The 22,703-nt window shown below is 48.3% G+C and overlaps 1 protein-coding gene and 1 non-coding gene across 2 annotated transcripts in view; both read right to left on the reverse strand.

The window, feature by feature from the left end:
* Positions 1-17,079, reverse strand: part of CDC14A (cell division cycle 14A) — a 120,383-nt gene extending 103,304 nt beyond the window's left edge. Inside the window, exons 1-3 of the mRNA XM_069737406.1 lie at positions 16,839-17,079; positions 10,958-11,048; positions 4,172-4,247 (exon numbers count right to left, since the gene is read on the reverse strand). Coding sequence (XP_069593507.1) covers positions 4,172-4,247; positions 10,958-11,048; positions 16,839-16,881 — 210 coding nt within the window. The 5' untranslated portion in view covers positions 16,882-17,079. The remainder of the gene's footprint in view (positions 1-4,171; positions 4,248-10,957; positions 11,049-16,838) is intronic.
* A 4,980-nt stretch (positions 17,080-22,059) lies between these two features.
* TRNAG-CCC (transfer RNA glycine (anticodon CCC)) lies at positions 22,060-22,131 on the reverse strand. Its single transcript has one exon. It is a non-coding gene; the product is annotated as a tRNA-Gly (tRNA).
* Positions 22,132-22,703: the final 572 nt, after the last annotated feature.

Below are 22,703 nucleotides of genomic sequence, written 5' to 3' on the forward strand. Positions count from 1 at the left end.
GTGCGTCTAGAAGAGCACTGGGACGTGACAGGCTTCCATGTTCTATATATACACGGTGTGCAGTTATTAGGCAAGTTGTATTTTGATCACATGAAACTTTTTATACATGTTGCTCTACTCCAAGCTATTCAGACTTGAGAGCCAACTACCAATTAAGTAAATCAATCAGGTGATGTGCATCTCTGTAATGAGGAGAGGTGTTGTCTAGTGACATCAAAACCCTATATAAGGTTTGCTTAATTATTAGGCAACTTCCTTTCCTTTGGCAAAATGGGTCAGAAGAAAGATTTGACGGGCTCTGAAAAGTCCTAAATTCTGAGATGTCTCGCAGAGGGATGCAGCAGTCTTGAAATTGCCAAACTTTTGAAGCGTGATCACCGAACAATCAAGTGTTTCATGGCAAATAGCCAACAGGGTCGCAAGAAGCGTGTTGGGCAATAAAGGCGCAAAATAACTGCCCATGAATTGAGGAAAATCAAGCGAGAAGCTGCCAAGATGCCATTTGCCACCAGTTTTACCATATTTCAGAGCTGAAATGTTACTTGAGTAACAAAAAGCACAAGGTGTGCGATACTGATGGACATGGCCAAGGTAAGGAAGGCTGAAAAACAACCACCTTTGAACAAGAAACATAAGATAAAACGTCAAGATTGGGCCAAGAAATATCTTAAGACTGACTTTTCAAAGGTTTTTAGGACTGATGAAATGAGAATGACTCTTGATGGGCCAGATGGATGGGCCAGAGGCTGGATCAGTAAGGTGGAGGTGGGGTACTGGTATGGGCTGGTATCAAAGATGAACTTGTAGGACCTTTTCGGGTTGAGGATGGAGTGAAGCTCAACTCCCAGACCTACTGCCAGTTTCTGGAAGACAACTTCTTCAAGCAGTCGTAGAGGAAGAAGTCGGTATCGTTCAAGAAAAACATGATTTTCATGCAGGACAACGCTCCATCACATGCCTCCAACTACTCCACAACGTGGCTGGCCAGTAAAGGTCTCAAAGAAGAAAAAAAATTACATGGACCCCCTTGTTCACCTGATCTGAACCCCATAGAGAACCTGTGGTCCCTCAGAAAATGTGAGATCTACAGGGAGGGAAAACAGTCCACCTCTCGGGACAGTGTGTGGGAGGCTGTGGTCGCTGCTGCACGCAATGTTCATCGTAAACAGATCAAGCAACTGACAGAATCTATGGATGGAAGGCTGCTGAGTGTCATCATAAAGAAAGGTGGCTATATTGGTCACTAATTTTGGGGGGTTTTGTTTTTGTATGTCAGAAATGTTTATTTCTAAATGTTTTGCAGATATATTGGTTTACCTGATGAAAATGAACAAGTGAGATGGGAATATATTTGGTTTTTTATTAAGTTGCCTAATAATTCTGCACAGTAAGGCAGCCGTCACAATAGCAGTATTTGGTCAGTATTTTACATCAGTATTTGTAAGCCAAAACCAGGAGTGGAACAAATAGAGGAAAAGTATAATAGAAACATATGCACCACTTCTGCATTTATCACCCACTCCTGGTTTTGGCTACAAATACTGATGTAAAATACTGACCAAATACCGCTAGTGTGACGGCAGCCTTATAGTTCCCTGCACAAACAGATAAAAAAAAAAACCATTCCAACTTCCAAAAATATTAAGCTTTGATATTTATGAGTCTTTTGGGTTGATTGAGAACATAGTTGTTGATCAATAATAAAAATAATCCTCTAAAACACAACTTGCCTAATAATTCTGCACACAGTGTATGTGTCTGGAAGTGTACTGGGGCGTGACCCTGCATGTAAAGCTCCTCACCTTCTCCATTCTGATGGTTTCACAGACCCATCGAACTGCATTGACGATTTTGATCCAAGCTTACAAATCATTTCACCAAACAAATGATCGTATTGCTCCTTCATCAAATGACTGGCCACTGCAAGATTATTGTGAAAAAAGAGTCTTCTGATGAAAACTCGTTCACAAAAATAATTTAGTACAAATGCAGATTAAATGGGAGTGGGGAGGGAATCCATCAAGTCTGGCGGTTTTATACACTGGTCCTAATGAAAAGTCTACTGGAGATGCACAACTCCAAGAATTAGTGGACTCTCGCAGGCACCAATGTCAAAAAATGTAACCTAGTTATCAGGGAATTGCTAAACTTTATTTACTGAAACTAGAATATCCCTTTTTAACCATTGTCTATAGGCCGTGTTAGAGCATGTGGACATCATAAAAAAGAGGGTCCATGCTAGCCACCCCCACAAATATGAGCTGTCCATGTATTACTGAAGATGACTCTTGGGAAACATGTAGACTATGTTCTCCTTCCGCAGTCAGGCCGTGATTTCTCAAGAGACGATCAGATCTTTGACGCTGGTGCCCAGAGCGGAACCTGGTGCCATCTCCTGATCGCCAAGAGGGATGCATCTTCTGATGCATTAACACCACTGAGATCCATGGAGGACATAGTTTACTTTATAAATAATTAATAATTCTGTAAGTCCACGAAATAGCTTCAGAAGAGCGATGCCAAGGAGAAAGAAGCACCCTGGTGGGTGAGCGGACGGAAAGGGTGCGCATTCGGCAACCTTTACTTGCTGCTCAGGCAAGCTTGTGAAAAGATTGTGCTCGGATTTCACCGAGGACGAGATACAGACTTGTCTTTTGTGCAGAGCGCACGGATCTCGGATTCCTTGCACAATCAGAATGAAGCTAAGGAGGGGCAGATTACACAATGGGGGAAGGGGAGCACTAACACTGGCTCATTTAATTCTAAGAGAGAGGCAGTCCTAATGCCAGTTCATCTCCAGGATACGGCCTGCCAGGCTCATTAATAGGAAAATCCATCCTCTGGAGGAGACAAGCCTCATCAGGTGCACAAAAGGTTAATGTCAGGTCAATGAATGGTGAATGCAGAGTTAGCAGAGCACTGACCTTGCCCGAATCCCAAGGAGCTGTGGTCTGATCTTTCACTGTGTCACAAATATGTCTGGAGTACAGTATGTGCATTGGGTTAACACATACCCCAAAAGGTCAAGAGGGCCTGCACCTCTCCCAATGTCAGCTTTAAGTAAGCACCTGGAGTCACTATTAAAGAGTAACTCAACTTTGAACAGTTTTCTTTTCAAGAGTCTGGGAGCTAAAATCCCTAAACCCCCACCCATCACACAAAAGACCACTGCAAAGTGAGAAGCTCAAAGGCCGGAGCGCACAGAGCAGAGTATGAATTCTACAGAAAGCCTATGAATTTCTACTGACCCCGATCCCCTCTGTGCGCGGCTGCCTCTCCAGTTTGGCACTTTTCAGTGGCCTTTTAAGTGATTGTCAAGCAATTAAAGTGTCAGAAAAAAAATATATTAAAAAACTTCAAAGTTTAGCTGCTCTTTAAATGACAATTGTGGAGAAAAAAAAATTGTTAGCACTCTGTTTTGCTATTCCTTTTGAATTCCTCCTGGAAATGTATGAATGAGAGGACAACTATGAGTTACTACCCTACTGGACAATAGTCACTATCAGGAATAACCGGACAATGTCAGGGCAGGCGCCCACCACCGTATATTCTCTCATCCAAGGCTAGAGTGTGATCAGAGTGTAAGCATAGTGTGATCCGATTCCCTTGGATGAGGACAGGATGAAGGAAAAATTGTCTCCATCTTCTGCATTGTGTCAGTGTGTCGAAATAGGACTGCACTCAGATGTCATTTGAGCGCAGTCCAATGCTTTCCACAGACTCATTGACTTTCATGGCAGAGTGTGATCCAAATATTGGGTCAAACTCAGGCATGCTACTTATTTTTTCCCTCAGACCGACTCTGTCCAAGAAAACTAAATCGGAAATGTGCACATTACCGTAGAATAACATCGGTCTAAGTACGATCTGATGTTTTGTTGGATCGCATTCGGACTGAAAATACAATTATCTGCACCTGCCCTCAAAGTGTCTGGGAGTTGGTCCTTTTGACAAAGAAATGGTAACACCCATTTGTAAAATATAATCATACATCGAAAAGAAGAATGCCAGAAGAAGAGCGAGACTTATGGCGACATACCCTACATAAGTCATCCGAAAGGATCGATTGTGATCATAAACAATTATTGGCTATTTTGGTTAAACAAACAAAATCACCTTTTAATGGGTAGAAATGAGAACCAACAATAATCACGTGTGAACATTTCCTCACCTTGAGCTTTTTGTTGAGTTTGCAGCAGTATCTGTAGAGAAGAGCGAGGTTCAAAGGCCCAAAATCTGCATAGAAGCTGAAGGACAAGAGGAGAGACAAGAGAGGTAAGAGATAAGTTGGAGACGTTGCCATGATTATCCCTTTAGTAGGACCTGATCTGCAGACTATCGGTGCATTGGGATAATGATGGGTCCAATGGAAATCCACATACTCAATTTCACGGTATAACAAACTGCTGACAATCTACACATGACAAACTCCGCTTCCCTGGTGAAAAATCAGTTATAGAAAGCGGAAAACCATAAATTCCATTTCAGGCCCTTACACAGACCAATGACCGGCAGAACATCCATAGACGCCCTCTTCCCTGATCGTTGCTGCATTACCACCATCATAGTCCTAGAAACTAGACTATCCACAAGACGCCCCAAGTGCCAAAAATATTGCAAAGTAACAATTGTGGTGATGTGTGTCTCATACAGTTGGCACATTAACGATGACTGACGCATATAAAACATAAGACATCGTCGTCCTATGTCTTCTATACCAAGTAAAAGGACCCTTACTGCCCCATAGACATTAGATGAGCGTTGACCAATCCGCCAATTTCAGCGGGATCACAATCCAGACTGTCCCCAACTGACGATGAAGGGGAGATTAGGATGGAATTTCAACAGCCGATCCTCTTGTTCTCAGGGGATATGAGCCGCCTTTCTCCTCTCTCCCCAATGAAAACACACGAGCTCATCTATATGTGGACTGCTGACACTGATCTCATGTGTACGGCCAACTTTACAATACACGATGACAGCCAAGAAAAGAAAATAATAAGTCGGCCATAGATCACAGCTGTTCCTTTGACCCCATCCCCAACATACAGTATGTACCTTTACTGTGTGTGTTCTCAATGGGAAGAGGTCAGTAAGAAGCTGCCTCACAACTTCAGAGCAAAGGATCGGGCATATTAAATTCCTACATGCCCGATCCTTTATTTCTCTGACATCATTGGTCGGGCAAAAGATATCATACCATACAAATCAGACGGTCATCCTGTCCTGACAAAGTCAGTGGGTTTTGTTGATGTTCAAATTTGTACAAATTTCCTATTTACAGTAATACTACTTTTATTTCTAATTAGAATAATCCTTTTCTTGTTGCATACTTACGTTTTTCATTTAATTGCATGCGGAGGGATACTGGGAGGATATAAGACAGAAGGAGGAGTGGGATGGCTGATCAGGAGTTAGAGGAAGCAGAGAAGAGGAAACATGACAAAATCAGAGGTGGGGAGGACAGCGGACCCATTGTGTGGTGTTCCTAAGCTCCCTTTTGTTACAATATTACTGGCTAACAATGTACCCCCCAGGGCCCCTTATCTTGTCACATCTCTGCACAGAGAAGCTGGGGAAGGAGCTTCCCAAATGTCAGTTTAGGAACTGATGGTAATGAGAGCAGCGAGCTCAGTTGTGCTTCTCAGGTCGCATCATAGTAAAAAGAAGATGTCGTACAGTGACACACGTATACAATTACAGAACATAACAAGGCTTTATTATCCACCACACAAGCCGGAATGCAGTTCATGTATGTATGATGCAGGCATGAGACACAGACACAGTATACAAGGAACGGGGAGATGCCCATAAAGGATTAAGTGAGATTATTAGGACTATTCGGAATCAACATGTATCACCTCTTTAGAGTGTAGGTGTGAAAAGGTAACTGTCATTTAATAGAATGGTTTATATATTACAGGGGCTTGGGGGTGTTCGGATCCTGGAATAACATTCAATTGGTCAAAACACAGCTCTGAGTGCACAGCTGCTCTGCGAAGTGAGTAGTGTCCGGACCTTTAGACCCCAGGTGTCCAGCATGAGCAGCACACTTCAGAGTGAAGGTTTCATTAATCAGTGGGATTCTCAATATCCCCATGGATCAGGACCCCATAGCAGCCCCTATAATATATAAATCATATTTTTACATGATAGCTACCCTTTTAGTATATACTTTCTGGGACTCTTCCTGATCATGATATGAGGGGTACTATGTTTCTCGTTTCTTCTCACTGCGGTGGGTAGTTGGAATAGGGTGGTACTGCGAATGCTCCATTCAGATTCTCTGGGGCTGGAGCACCCTTAGCTTCCCCACTGCACTTACACATTGGTCTCCTTACTGATAACTCAGGACCTTATAACGAACCCCAACATATCAGCTTGTCTCCAGTAATCCATCATTTTAAAAGGGAGTTTCCAAACCAGGCAGCAACTTTAAAAGGTGATTTTCTGGTAAAGTGCATTACTACAAGAACATAATATACATGCCTCCTTTATTAGATTATTTTAAGAACTTGACACCTGTAAGAAAAGAAATCTGCAATACTGCATGGTGTGCACATACCTTGGTGCACACTGATCACGTATACGAGTCCCTGGTAGGATACCCATTATCCCCAGGTCGCACTGTGGAAGAATAACCTCCCACCATATATCAAACATGTCCAAGAGTCGTAACAGCTGGAAAACTGCAGCCAAGATCCAACTGCTGGAAGGAAGGCTGGTTTCTACAGGAGTTGTTAACTAACACTTCTGAATAAAGAGATAAATCAGGCCATGCTTGAAAAATAAAAAAATTAAAAAAAAATCCATGAACCTGCCACGACTCTTGTGCTTGATGCCGAACAGTAAAAGACAACTTAATTATATGGACGAGGAGTGATTCACACCTCTGCTTTTATTGTGTAGGTGGAAACTGTTAAATATTAATGTGTTCCCAGGTGAAACCTCAGCTAAAAGGGTTACACGGGAACAAATTACCATATGCACCATACTGTTTATCTATCCTACTAATGTACAGTGATCACGTTACAGAGCCCAAGGCCTGGACATAGGTGTGTAGTGGGGGGGATCAGCATCTGTATTCGGACGAGTCAATTCATCCTTAAAGGGGTTGTCCGGTCTCAGAAAAGTCTGCAGTCACAGTGACTGCAGACTACCGAATCATGACAATGTGTGCATCGCATACTGTCACGATTCCCCTGCATTCCCCATGTGGGTGGTGGTAACACGAATGCATATATGTGATTTACATAATGGTGGTGCTGACTAGTCTCCTATTGAGAGAAAAAGAGTGAGACTAGTCTGCATGTGACCGCAGCTATATAAGTCACATACCTGCAGTCAGGTGGCCACCATGTTACAGGTAAAACAGGGGAATCGCGCCAGTGTGCACATCACACACTTTCACAGTTCAGCATCCTACAGTCACACTGCATGACTGCAGAGGTCGTCCATTACTTACTTTTCATGGCCTGTTCACTTCAATAAGAGACAAGTTGCGGTACCCAAGAACAGCCATTACATGGTGTACAGAGTCGAGGTGTGCCATCTCAATGCACTGATTACATCCAATTATTGACAGAGCTACGATCATATGATCAATGGGGTTGTATGGTGGTGGACTTCCACCCATCTAATTGTCCATTATAGACTATTATATTAGGCCTCATTCAGACGTCCGTTTTTCACGTGCGAGTTCTACCTGTGATTTTCCTGGATAGAACTTGTACCTATGACACGCTACTGTATGAGGCTGTTGACATCAGTTTTTTTTGTTTTTTGTTTAAAGCTGGAACAAGTGATCTGTGCAAAATGGCAGTGACGAGACCGAAATTGTTAAAAATCGGCAATGTAAGTCTATAGGTCTGTGAAAATAAATAAATAAAATAAATGGAAAAAAAAAAAAAAAAAAAAAAAAATCGGACATGGACTGAAAGGAAAAGCTGGATAAACTTTATCATCCGAGATAAACTGATGAAACTTGGATATAAAACACTGATGAAACGCAGTCCGTAATTCTCAGGTGTAAAAAAAAAAAAAAAGACGTCTGAGTGAGGCATAAATCACAGTTCCCACTTAACCAACAGTGTTTTACGGTGGATGCTGTAGACCCGACTTCTGATGCACCATTTTTTTTTAAAGGATCAGCTTTTGTAGATTGGTCTACACAGCACAATCCAAAGATCTAGGATGCTGCTGGCATCCATGGGCATCAGGCACTGATTAAAGACCAATGAGTGAGGACTCCATTATTTAACCCATTAAATGCTGCACCTAAGACCTTCGACAGAGGGAGCGTCTCCTTCTGTCAGATCAATGGACCTTCTTTATATAAGCTAAAGACCTAACAAACGCCCTTTGGTCCGCTACATATGATCTTTCCTTTTTCTCCTTTAGCATAAAAAAAAAATACATTTTCGGAACGGCCACAATTATAATAACTGTCAGGATAAAGGAATGACTGTTCCTTTGCATATCAGTTTTATTAATAATCAATAACCTATATATGTGCCCCCCCCCCCCCCCCCAAAAAAAAAAAAAAAAAAAATAGCGCAAATATAAAATTTATCCCATCCTGCAAAAAAGCAAGCTCCAGTGTGTCTGATAGCTATAAAGTAAAAAAAAGTTATGGCCCTCTGGATGCAGAGTCTCAAAAATTACATTTTTTTGTTTAAAACTTTAGAATGGAGCAAAAGTACTAAGTGGTGAAAAAACCATATACGGTACTTATTTGGTGTCAACATATTGCGACCAAGTTGTAGCTATTACGTTATGTTAATTTAAAATGGAATCGCTGTTTTTCTTCCTTTCTTTCCTCTGAAAAAATTAATAAAAGTTAATCAATCAAGTTAAAAAAAAAAAACAGTTCCACAAAAAGGCTCTAATATAACTATGTCAACTGAAAAATTAAAAAGTGATGCCTTTTTAACTTTAAGAATAAAAAAAAAAAAAAACACGCTTGGCTGGGGCTAAGAGGTTTCTCCTGGCAGCATATTATCGTGCCCGTTAATCCGTTCCTATTGTTTTTCCCCCCATTTGCTAGAGTAATTTTGCAGGGTAAACAACAGCGGTAGAACAAAAAACTCCCGAATTAAAAATCATGGGGCCCTTTTCAGAAAACTAGGTCAGTGCTGTGAGACAACATGTTCACTAGAGCAGAGATTGTCATACTTTCCCTGAACCATTACGCCGAAATCTTCACCCAGTTTGATCGCCAAGTCCGCATCTAGTTAGCTTAATCCCTGTAAGGAAATTAAATCCCCTGGAGATTCGATCACACAGCACATTCAATTAAAAAAAATGTGATTTTTCTTTGGAATCGGTTTAAGAGTTTCGCGGAAGGCACGCGACTAACTGCATCTTTACCGATTCTCTTAGGGGGAATGCTTTAAGTTTTTTGTGTATTCAGAATAGGTATTTGGCATTTTTAAAGAGTGAATTTAGCAGCATTAACTTTTGTATTTGGTGGACGTGATGTCTAAAGACCTGAGAAAGGTACAATTGTTTATAACATTTACACACATAATTGTAGATTTTTAAAAAAAAATTCTTATGGTTATAGTTAATTCTAATTAATCTATCTAATTATTGATATATATTTTAATCATATTGCGTCATCCTACAACAGACTTTTTACTCTTGACATTCATTTTTATACATTACATGTCCAATTTAGGGTAACGGGGTCAAGGCTCGGACGGTGATGATTGGTTGAGGAGATGAGTTTTATATAATACTTATACTTTTTTTATTTATATTTTTACATTTAATGTTTAAAATATGTAACTTGAACATTTATATTTATTTATTATAATTAAAGAAAATTTGGTAGCACTACCAAAAAGAAGGGGTGCAATAAGACCTGTAAAGGTGATGCCAAAACCTCCAAAATAGAAAATCTGACAAAATGGATCAGCAAAGCCACATTTTTTCAATTAGATTTTAGATAGATAGATAGATAGATAGATAGATAGATAGATAGATAGATAGATAGATAGATAGATAGATAGATAGATAGATAGATAGATAGATAGTCCACCTCTGGTGTCTTGAGAATGAGGGTCCCCTGAGCGCTGTCTTGTAGCAATTGTGAATGGAAAGGTGGTTGTGCAGGTGCTGATCTTTCCATTGAAAGAAAATAGCTGAATAAGTTGGCTCAGATATTTTCAGAACATCCATAGAAGTGAATAAAGAAAGATGCAGATAATAGCCAGAGGCACCAAAATGGATAACAGGGAGGAGAGCAGGTCTTGGTCTCTCTGCTCCTACTCTCCTGTCTGACAAACTGCATGCAGACATAATAGAAGAATGTTTTTCAGTTTAGGGCAGGGAGGCTATGGGACTGTAGTAGGTGCAAAGTAAGCGAAAGGACGTTCCTGCTCCTATAGTGCTGGCAGAATGCTGAAGAGGAATCGCGCACTCAAAACAAGTGGATGGCAAGTTACAGAGCATCAGAAATAAGTTGGTTCCTGGACATATTAGAATGATGCAGTATGTGCACTAAAACTTGTTGTTTTGGAAAAGGGCAGCAAGACAACTTACCCATTCATCTAACCCAGTGTTTCCCAAACTCCAGTCCTCACGGCCCCCAACGGATCATGAATTCAGGATTTCCAATTATCATCAAGGCAACAGAAATTGCCCGAGGTTCTCTTTCATGTGCAATGCTAAAAAAAAAAATCCTGAAAACATGATGTGTTGGTGGCCGTGAGGACTGGAATTTGGGGAACACTGACCTAACCCAATACACAGTGTATCCTGAATGTCTCCATTTGCAATGGTCAGGTAAAAATGTAATCGTTTCATTACAAAGCTCATTTTTCAAAATCAATTTTCTGGACAAGATCGAATAAGAAAGGAAATCTTAATAAGTTACACAAAGTCCTGCAAACCACAGAGAGCAAGAAAAAAATGGAGAGTGCCCATAACCAAGATGGAATCCAGCCATACTTACTTCTCGTACACCAGCTCCTCGTCAGTGCAGAAATAGTGAGTGTTTATGGTACTTTTTGGTTTGTTCCTCAAGGTTGCAAAGTACAAGCGATCTACAAAGAAGAACAGAACAATGCTCAATGTTACAGCTGTGGTCGGTAGCGACGGCCGTCCCGCATGGATCCCCAGCCCATTGTAGTCATCAGCCAGGCGGCAATTACACAGGATTAGTTCTAAGAAATGTTTCAAAGGCTCCGTTCACCCGGCCGTCACGATTTCCGCTCTTACAGGATGAATAACAGGTATGATGATCGTGTGAAGAACGACATTATATGAACCAGATATTTCCCTTTATACTGGACAGGACACTACAGAAGCCGAAGCGTCTCTGGTCATGATACAGCTACGGACTAAAGACAAAATCTGCTGCCGTCACTACGGGTTTTAATCCGATGACGACGGTCTGAATTGGTTCTCTCTGCCCATTATACTGAAGTCCAGTGCAGGAAACGCAGCAGATGATCAGATTTTAGGGATTATCAGATTAAAGCAATTTCTCGGAAATTTAAAAGAAAGCTACGATAAATAACAAATACATAAAAAACTCTTTACTGATCTGTTATTTATAGTAAATCAGATCAGTCCCTTTATGAAGGATATATCTGTGCCATTTTCTACTTTGATCCTTAAACCCCAAAATATTAATGTATACGGGCAGCCCTAGGGTACAGTGGGTTATCGATTCATTAATATTATCAAAGCATTACTATTAAATTATTATCACTATAGATACAATATACATACATATTCCCCTGAGGAAGTGACTTTTCGCGAAACGCGTGTTGGGGAACGTGGCCGCGGTCTAGGCAGGACGGACTACTGAAATGGTTAATTACTCCCTGTATCATTAATATTACTTGCACAGTGCATAACAAAAGGACCTAGAGACAGGTCAAACTGGATGTGTAATAATTACCTTTATAACTGACATGTATATTACATCGTCTACGTGTGTATTATTATTATTATTATTATTATTATTTAGATCATCCGGATCTTTCACAGCTGAACTATATTGTAACATCACTGGGACCCGGGGTCATTGTGGTCAGTGACGAAAGCGCGGCTACATTTGTGCAACACTTGAGTGTTCTGTTACTATGGGGACAAAGAATGTATCACCACAAGGACACGAATACAGGAAGTGGACCTGAGGAACAATGCACTTTACATGAAAACCGGTTCTGAAAGTAAACTGTGAACCATATATATAGGCTAACCATATATATACACAAAAGCGGTGAGTTTATAGTCTATACCGATTCTATTTCGGTCCGCCTCATAATTACACAACAGGAGCTGATTAGATTTCCATTGTGATCTGTGGTCATAAGAAAGAAGTGTGACGCCGTCCATAAGGATCACATCCTCTTCCCTCAAGTGATTTACAAAGTGTGACCTGATGGGGCTAAAAGAAATATCTGCAAAGATCTGAGGATTGTCTTTGATTTTCTCAATAATATGCAGGATCTTATTATATTTCTTAGACAATTGGGAAAAAAAAAAAAATCAGAAAAGAGATCACTTTTAGGAATCTGCCTTAGAATGTGTCTGATGCCAGTGATGGCACACACTTCTCCTGCATGGGATGGCATGCAGTCACTGGGCGAGCAGCCTGCAGGGATCCCTGGGGTACTATGTGAGCAGTCTGCAGGGATCCCTGGGGTACTATGTGAGCAGTGGGCGCCCAGCAGTCTGCAGGGACCCCTGGGGTACTATGTGAGCAGTGGGCACCCAGCAGGGACCCCTGGGGTACTACGTGAGCAGTGAGCACCCAGCAGGGACCCCTGGGGTACTATGTGAGCAGTGGGCACCCAGCAGGGACCCCTGGGGTACTATGTGAGCAGTGAGCACCCAGCAGGGACCCCTGGGGTACTATGTGAGCAGTGGGCACCCAGCAGGGACCCCTGGGGTACTATGTGAGCAGTGGGCACCCAGCAGGGACCCCTGGGGTACTATGTGAGCAGTGAGCACCCAGCAGGGACCCCTGGAGTACTATGTGAGCAGTGGGCACCCAGCAGGGACCCCTGGGGTACTATGTGAGCAGTGGGCACCCAGCAGGGACCCCTGGGGTACTATGTGAGCAGTGAGCACCCAGCAGGGACCCCTGGGGTACTATGTGAGCAGTGGGCACCCAGCAGGGACCCCTGGGGTACTATGTGAGCAGTGAGCACCCAGCAGGGACCCCTGGGGTACTATGTGAGCAGTGGGCACCCAGCAGGGACCCCTGGGGTACTATGTGAGCAGTGGGCACCCAGCAGGGACCCCTGGGGTACTATGTGAGCAGTGAGCACCCAGCAGGGACCCCTGGAGTACTATGTGAGCAGTGGGCACCCAGCAGGGACCCCTGGGGTACTATGTGAGCAGTGAGCACCCAGCAGGGACCCCTGGGGTACTATGTGAGCAGTGGGCACCCAGCAGGGACCCCTGGGGTACTATGTGAGCAGTGAGCACCCAGCAGGGACCCCTGGGGTACTATGTGAGCAGTGGGCACCCAGCAGGGACCCCTGGGGTACTATGTGAGCAGTGGGCACCCAGCAGGGACCCCTGGGGTACTATGTGAGCAGTGAGCACCCAGCAGGGACCCCTGGAGTACTATGTGAGCAGTGGGCACCCAGCAGGGACCCCTGGGGTACTATGTGAGCAGTGAGCACCCAGCAGGGACCCCTGGGGTACTATGTGAGCAGTGGGCACCCAGCAGGGACCCCTGGGGTACTATGTGAGCAGTGAGCACCCAGCAGGGACCCCTGGGGTACTATGTGAGCAGTGGGCACCCAGCAGGGACCCCTGGGGTACTATGTGAGCAGTGGGCACCCAGCAGGGACCCCTGGGGTACTATGTGAGCAGTGAGCACCCAGCAGGGACCCCTGGAGTACTATGTGAGCAGTGGGCACCCAGCAGGGACCCCTGGGGTACTATGTGAGCAGTGGGCATCCAGCAGGGATCCCTGGGGTACTATGTGAGCAGTCTGCAGGGATCCCTGGGGTACTATGTGAGCAGTGGGCGCCCAGCAGGGACCCCTGGGGTACTATGTGAGCAGTGGGCACCCAGCAGGGACCCCTGGGGTACTATGTGAGCAGTGAGCACCCAGCAGGGACCCCTGGGGTACTATGTGAGCAGTGGGCACCCAGCAGGGACCCCTGGGGTACTATGTGAGCAGTGGGCACCCAGCAGGGACCCCTGGGGTACTATGTGAGCAGTGGGCACCCAGCAGGGACCCCTGGGGTACTATGTGAGCAGTGAGCACCCAGCAGGGACCCCTGGAGTACTATGTGAGCAGTGGGCACCCAGCAGGGACCCCTGGGGTACTATGTGAGCAGTGGGCACCCAGCAGGGATCCCTGGGGTACTATGTGAGCAGTCTGCAGGGATCCCTGGGGTACTATGTGAGCAGTTGGCACCCAGCAGGGACCCCTGGGGTACTATGTGAGCAGTGGGCACCCAGCAGGGATCCCTGGGGTACTATGTGAGCAGTGGGCACCCAGCAGGGACCCCTGGGGTACTATGTGAGCAGTGGGCACCCAGCAGGGACCCCTGGGGTACTATGTGAGCAGTGGGCACCCAGCAGGGATCCCTGGGGTACTATGTGAGCAGTGGGCACCCAGCAGGGATCCCTGGGGTACTATGTGAGCAGTGGGCACCCAGCAGGGACCCCTGGGGTACTATGTGAGCAGTGAGCACCCAGCAGGGACCCCTGGGGTACTATGTGAGCAGTGGGCACCCAGCAGGGACCCCTGGGGTACTATGTGAGCAGTGGGAACCCAGCAGGGACCCCTGGGGTACTATGTGAGCAGTGGGCACCCAGCAGGGACCCCTGGGGTACTATGTGAGCAGTGGGCAACCAGCAGGGACCCCTGGGGTACTATGTGAGCAGTGGGCACCCAGCAGGGACCCCTGGGGTACTATGTGAGCAGTGGGCACCCAGCAGGGATCCCTGGGGTACTATGTGAGCAGTGGGCACCCAGCAGGGACCCCTGGGGTACTATGTGAGCAGTGGGAACCCAGCAGGGACCCCTGGGGTACTATGTGAGCAGTGGGCACCCAGCAGGGACCCCTGGGGTACTATGTGAGCAGTGGGCACCCAGCAGGGACCCCTGGTGTATTATGTGAGCAGTCAGCACCCAGCAGGGACCCCTGGGGTACTATGTGAGCAGTCAGCACCCAGCAGGGACCCCTGGGGTACTATGTGAGCAGTGGGCACCCAGCAGGGACCCCTGGGGTACTATGTGAGCAGTGGGAACCCAGCAGGGACCCCTGGGGTACTATGTGAGCAGTGGGCACCCAGCAGGGACCCCTGGGGTACTATGTGAGCAGTGGGCAACCAGCAGGGACCCCTGGGGTACTATGTGAGCAGTGGGCAACCAGCAGGGACCCCTGGGGTACTATGTGAGCAGTGGGAACCCAGCAGGGACCCCTGGGGTACTATGTGAGCAGTGGGCACCCAGCAGGGACCCCTGGGGTACTATGTGAGCAGTGGGCACCCAGCAGGGACCCCTGGGGTATTATGTGAGCAGTCAGCACCCAGCAGGGACCCCTGGGGTACTATGTGAGCAGTGAGCACCCAGCAGGGACCCCTGGGGTACTATGTGAGCAGTCAGCACCCAGCAGGGACCCCTGGGGTACTATGTGAGCAGTCAGCACCCAGCAGGGACCCCTGGGGTACTATGTGAGCAGTGGGCACCCAGCAGGGACCCCTGGGTACTATGTGAGCAGTGGGCACCCAGCAGGGACCCCTGGGTACTATGTGAGCAGTGGGCACCCAGCAGGGACCCCTGGGGTACTATGTGAGCAGTGGGCAACCAGCAGGGACCCCTGGGGTACTATGTGAGCAGTGGGCACCCAGCAGGGACCCCTGGGGTACTATGTGAGCAGTGGGCACCCAGCAGGGATCCCTGGGGTACTATGTGAGCAGTGGGCACCCAGCAGGGACCCCTGGGGTACTATGTGAGCAGTGGGCACCCAGCAGGGACCCCTGGGGTACTATGTGAGCAGTGGGAACCCAGCAGGGACCCCTGGGGTACTATGTGAGCAGTGGGCACCCAGCAGGGACCCCTGGGGTACTATGTGAGCAGTGGGCACCCAGCAGGGACCCCTGGGGTACTATGTGAGCAGTGGGCACCCAGCAGGGACCCCTGGGGTACTATGTGAGCAGTGGGCACCCAGCAGGGACCCCTGGGGTACTATGTGAGCAGTGGGAACCCAGCAGGGACCCCTGGGGTACTATGTGAGCAGTCAGCACCCAGCAGGGACCCCTGGGGTACTATGTGAGCAGTGGGCACCCAGCAGGGACCCCTGGGGTACTATGTGAGCAGTGGGCACCCAGCAGGGATCCCTGGGGTACTATGTGAGCAGTGGGCACCCAGCAGGGACCCCTGGGGTACTATGTGAGCAGTGGGCACCCAGCAGGGACCCCTGGGGTACTATGTGAGCAGTGGGAACCCAGCAGGGACCCCTGGGGTACTATGTGAGCAGTGGGCACCCAGCAGGGACCCCTGGGGTACTATGTGAGCAGTGGGCACCCAGCAGGGACCCCTGGGGTACTATGTGAGCAGTGGGCACCCAGCAGGGACCCCTGGGGTACTATGTGAGCAGTGGGCACCCAGCAGGGACCCCTGGGGTACTATGTGAGCAGTGGGAACCCAGCAGGGACCCCTGGGGTACTATGTGAGCAGTCAGCACCCAGCAGGGACCCCTGGGGTACTATGTGAGCAGTGGGCACCCAGCAGGGACCCCTGGGGTACTATGTGAGCAGTCAGCACCCTGCAGCACAACACTGGTGATGGGTGAGACATAGGGCAGCACAGGACATGCTCCATACCCTGCGGTCAGGGCACAGGCTCTTACCCTTGATAATCTCCGCTGCGCTGATCAGCTCCTGGTTCTCCATCCCCAGGTCACAGGGAGAGCGCCGCTTCCTCTGGCATTGCCCCCGGATAATCCTCCTGTCCCGTTACGCTATCACATCACGCTCCCGCCCGGCCTCTTCCCGCCGCCGCCGCCGCCGCCGCCTCAGCACTTCTTCCCGTCTTGCCCCCCGTGGTGTCAGCCTCTCCACCAGCCCCCTGTACTCTATGTGTCCGCTCTCTTAAAGTCGCATGTCTTGGTAACCGCCAGCCAATCTGCGGCCGGCCTCCGTTACTAGGGCTTTGTGTCTCCCGGCCAATCAGGGTGGAGTAAGGAGTGCTGAGGTTTTAACTGTTGCCGTGCCATCGGCAGCAGTGCTGCTGTAGCACGGTGTTAGTGACAGGACAAGTGGTCATGGCAAGCACTATGCAGCTCCGGGGCCACAGGGAACCTCTGCTAGGGGGCCACAGGGAACCTCTCCTAGGTCCACAGGGAACCTCTGCTAGGGGGCCACAGGGAACCTCTCCTAGGGCCACAGGGAACCTCTGCTAGGGCCACAGGGAACCTCTGCTAGGGCCACAGGGAACCTCTGCTAGGGCCACAGGGAACCTCTGCTAGGGGGCCACAGGGAACCTCTGCTAGGGCCACAGGGAACCTCTCCTAGGGCCACAGGGAACCTCTCCTAGGGCCACAGGGAACCTCTGCTAGGGCCACAGGGAACCTCTGCTAGGGGGCCACAGGGAACCTCTGCTAGGGCCACAGGGAACCTCTGCTAGGGTCACAGGGAACCTCTGCTAGGGCCACAGGGAACCTCTGCTAGGGTCACAGGGAACCTCTGCTAGGGCCACAGGGAACCTCTCCTAGGGCCACAGGGAACCTCTGCTAGGGCCACAGGGAACCTCTCCTAGGGCCACAGGGAACCTCTGCTAGGGTCACAGGGAACCTCTGCTAGGGCCACAGGGAACCTCTCCTAGGGCCACAGGGAACCTCTCCTAGGGCCACAGGGAACCTCTGCTAGGGGGCCACAGGGAACCTCTGCTAGGGCCACAGGGAACCTCTGCTAGGGCCACAGGGAACCTCTGCTAGGGGGCCACAGGGACCCTCTCCTAGGGCCACAGGGAACCTCTCCTAGGGCCACAGGGAACCTCTGCTAGGGGGCCACAGGGAACCTCTCCTAGGGCCACAGGGAACCTCTGCTGGGGCCACAGGGAACCTCTGCTAGGGGGCCACAGGGAACCTCTGCTAGGTCCACAGGGAACCTCTCCTAGGGCCACAGGGAACCTCTCCTAGGTCCACAGGGAACCTCTCCTAGGGCCACAGGGAACCTCTGCTAGGGGGCCACAGGGAACCTCTGCTAGGTCCACAGGGAACCTCTCCTAGGGCCACAGGGAACCTCTCCTAGGTCCACAGGGAACCTCTCCTAGGGCCACAGGGAACCTCTGCTAGGGGGCCACAAGGAACCTCTGCTAGGGCCACAGGGAACCTCTGCTAGGGCCACAGGGAACCTCTGCTAGGGCCACAGGGAACCTCTGCTAGGGCCACAGGGAACCTCTGCTAGGGCCACAGGGAACCTCTGCTAGGGCCACAGGGAACCTCTCCTAGGGCCACTTGGCCCCTGATAGCACAGTGACTGCACGCATGTCTGATAACACAGTGACTGCACGCATGTTTGTCTTGTGTGGCCACTTTTTGTGTGGTAAACTAAATATGAAATGATTACATTGGGGACTGTAACCAGTGTGCGGTCACCACAGTCACATTCTGTGGCGGAGAGTGGTCCTGAAAGAGACCGGGTACATGGCCGACACTGGAGCAGTACAGGAGGGGCTGACGGCCATAGGGGCGACCAGTGACACGGGCCCAGGACGGAGCGGGGCCACTTCCATATCCAAAATGGCAACCAGCTTCTCCCACAGACACCTGACTGGATGGAAAGGGCCCTATACTGTGCTTGCTCAGGGGCCCACTACTGTCTGTGTCCACCACTGGTCAGGAGCCATCCTGTGCGCTGTCACCAGGCTTGGACTGGCCCACAGGAGAATCCTCCGGAGGGTCCCTGTACACTGGTGGGCCACAACCCTTTTATATGAGCAGTACTTGGCACTATAATACACTTGACTCATTATGTACAGACAGGCAGCATCTTATTCATTTAACAATCTACCCCAATCATTGTTATATACATTTTTGATTGAGGATAATGTCATATTTGCATGTAGTTGAAAAGTGGGGCCCTGGAGTTGGGTACTGGTGGGCCCTTAGCACCCCAGTCCGACACTGGCTGTCACCCACCATCCAATGGACTGTCACCCACATCCTATGGGCTGTCATGTCCAGCACACTGGCCGCCAGTGTTTATACCTCAGCTACAAAGTTTAATTTAGGAAAAAGAGATTTGATAGATTTCCTACTAGGGGCAAACCTGGTACCCAACATGGTGCCCTTCATGTAAATACCCCGGCTTCATTACTGCGCTTTATGATTGAATGTATAACCTGATAGAGGAATTTCCTAAGATTACTATCTGTGCTTAGAGGGAACTGGTCAGTAGAGTCACGATGCTCGGACTATGGGCAGCAGGGTACCGTACAGATCATGGCTGTGCGATGGCAGCATGATGCTTGGACTATGGGCAGCAGGGTACAGATCATGGTTGTGCGATGGCAGTATAATGCTCGGACTATGGGCAGCAGGGTACAGATCATGGCTGTGCGATGGCAGCACAATGCTCGGACTGTGGGCAGCAGGGTACAGATCATGGCTGTGCGATGGCAGCACGATGCTCGGACTATGGGCAGCAGGGTAAAGATCATGGCTGTGCAATGGCAGCATGATGCTCGGACTATGGGCAGCAGGATACAGATCATGGCTGTGCGATGGCAGCACGAATCTCGGACTATGGGCAGCAGGGTACAGATCATGGCTGTGCGATGGCAGCATGATGCTCAGACTATGGGCAGCAGGATACAGATCATGGCTGTGCGATGACAGCACGATTCTCGGACTATGGGCAGCAGGGTACAGATCATGGCTGTGCGATGGCAGCACGATGCTCGGACTATGGGCAGCAGGGTACCGTACAGATCATGGCTGTGCGATGGCAGCATGATGCTTGGACTATGGGCAGCAGGGTACAGATCATGGTTGTGCGATGGCAGTATAATGCTCGGACTATGGGCAGCAGGGTACAGATCATGGCTGTGCGATGGCAGCACGATGCTCGGACTGTGGGCAGCAGGGTACAGATCATGGCTGTGCGATGGCAGCACGATGCTCAGACTGTGGGCAGCAGGGTACAGATCATGGCTGTGCAATGGCAGCATGATGCTCGGACTATGGGCAGCAGGATACAGATCATGGCTGTGCGATGGCAGCACGAATCTCGGAATATGGGCAGCAGGGTACAGATCATGGCTGTGCGATGGCAGGACGATTCTCGGACTGTGGGCAGCAGGATACAGATCATGGCTGTGCGATGGCAGCACGATGCTCAGACTGTGGGCAGCAGGGTACAGATCATGGCTGTGCAATGGCAGCATGATGCTCGGACTATGGGCAGCAGGATACAGATCATGGCTGTGCGATGGCAGCACGAATCTCGGAATATGGGCAGCAGGGTACAGATCATGGCTGTGCGATGGCAGGACGATTCTCGGACTGTGGGCAGCAGGATACAGATCATGGCTGTGCGATGGCAGCATGATTTTCGGACTATGGGCAGCAGGGTACAGATCATGGCTGTGCGATGGCAGCACGATGCTCGGACTGTGGGCAGCAGGGTACAGATCATGGCTGTGCGATGGCAGCACGATGCTCGGACTGTGGGCAGCAGGGTACAGATCATGACTGTGCAATGGCAGCACGATGCTCGGGCTATGGGCAGCAGGGTACAGATCATGGCTGTGCGATTGCAGGATGATGCTCGGACTATGGGCAGCAGGGTACAGATCATGGCTGTGCGATGGCAGCATGATGCTCGGACTATGGGCAGCAGGGTATAGATCATGGCTGTGCGATGGTAGCCAGGTATATATTGCACTGAAATGCTGCAGGATTTTAGAGGAAACAGTGTGAGAAGTCAGGAGGACTATAGTCCGGCTAAAACCCCTGGGCGGCTTCTCCAGGCTCCACTCCAGCTCTCTCTCATGGATATAATGGCAGGTTCCTTTTAAGAATAATGAGAGCTCTCCTAAGCTGCCCACCAAATGTGCACAAGGTAAATGTATTTATTATTATGCTTTGCACTATTTTATTCTCCAGCGCTTTACATGCATCATTACTGTGCCATTTGGGCTCATAATCTAAATTCCCTATCACTATGTCTTTGGAGTGTGGAAGGAAACCGGAGATCCTGGAGGAACCCCACACAAACACGGGGAGAACATACAAACTCCTTGCAGATGTTGTCCTTGGTGGGATTTGAACCCAGGACCTGCAAGGCTAACCACTGAGGCACCGTGCTGCCACTGAGCATTGGGGACTTGAGTGGACCCCTGCCTGCTTGCCCGTATGTGCATTCACAGTATTAACAGTTGTCTGCCTCCCCATCAGATCTCCTTTAATAATCATGTTAGGCTAGGTTCACCTACATACAGTCCTCTCCATTGAGGACTTCATCGAGTCTTCATCCTTTTCAGATGTTTCATACCATGTTTTTGTGCATGTCTGAAAAAGATGAACACTGCCAAGAGGGAGACAGGACAATGTCCAAAGTGACCATTGACTTAATTGATGTGAATGGCTCCATTGGGGCTCTGACTTGATTTCACTCCACAAATTATATAAAGGACAAGTCCAGGGATACCTGTGCATGACCGGTCTGTTCCTCTGTTACTGAGAAATCAGCATTTGAATCATAGTAACATAGTAACATAGTTAGTAAGGCCGAAAAAAGACATTTGTCCATCCAGTTCAGCCTATATTCCATCATAATAAATCCCCAGATCTACGTCCTTCTACAGAACCTAATTGTATGATACAATATTGTTCTGCTCCAGGAAGACATCCAGGCCTCTCTTGAACCCCTCGACTGAGTTCGCCATCACCACCTCCTCAGGCAAGCAATTCCAGATTCTCACTGCCCTAACAGTAAAGAATCCTCTTCTATGTTGGTGGAAAAACCTTCTCTCCTCCAGACGCAAAGAATGCCCCCTTGTGCCCGTCACCTTCCTTGGTATAAACAGATCCTCAGCGAGATATTTGTATATAAACACTTCATTATTGCATTGGCCGGGAATCGAACCCGGGTCAACGGCTTGGGAAGCAGCTATGCTCACCACTATACCACCAATGCATGAGCCCTCTAATCAATATGTAAATGAAGATGGAAAGCTATTTGTAGCTCTGAGTCCTCTGTCACTCCAGATCTATTCCTCACCCAGAGCCGCTGCCTCCTCCTGCTTGACTGACAGCCTTTATGGTGTACAAAAAAGGAAAAAAAAAACAGGGCCTGCACACCATTAGTATTAAATCAACAGGTGCACAAATATGCTATGTCACCAATACATAGTCACATGACGTATTTTTGCACATGTAGATTAATTTACTACTAAAGGCGTGCAGGCCCAATGTTTTTTTTTTTTGTAGTACATATTGGGGGGGGGGGGGGAGTGGCCTCCAAAGCTCAGAACCCTCTAAAGCTCTGCACCCTTATTTACTCATCTTTCCCAGGCAAGGATTTACATTGGGAGCTGTACCTTGTTTCACTTCACTCCCCATTCAGATGAAGTCTGGTTTGGCACATGGCGAGGTATAACATTAGTGATGGGACCATCCATATTTAGGTGCACCTTGACATGTTTGGATGGCTCATGCACTCTTTCATGAAAACAAATTATTGCTAAGTACCTTACTGTTTTAACATTT

This window comes from Ranitomeya imitator, chromosome 8 (assembly GCF_032444005.1).
Source record: "Ranitomeya imitator isolate aRanImi1 chromosome 8, aRanImi1.pri, whole genome shotgun sequence".
Classification (NCBI taxonomy): Eukaryota; Metazoa; Chordata; class Amphibia; order Anura; family Dendrobatidae; genus Ranitomeya; species Ranitomeya imitator.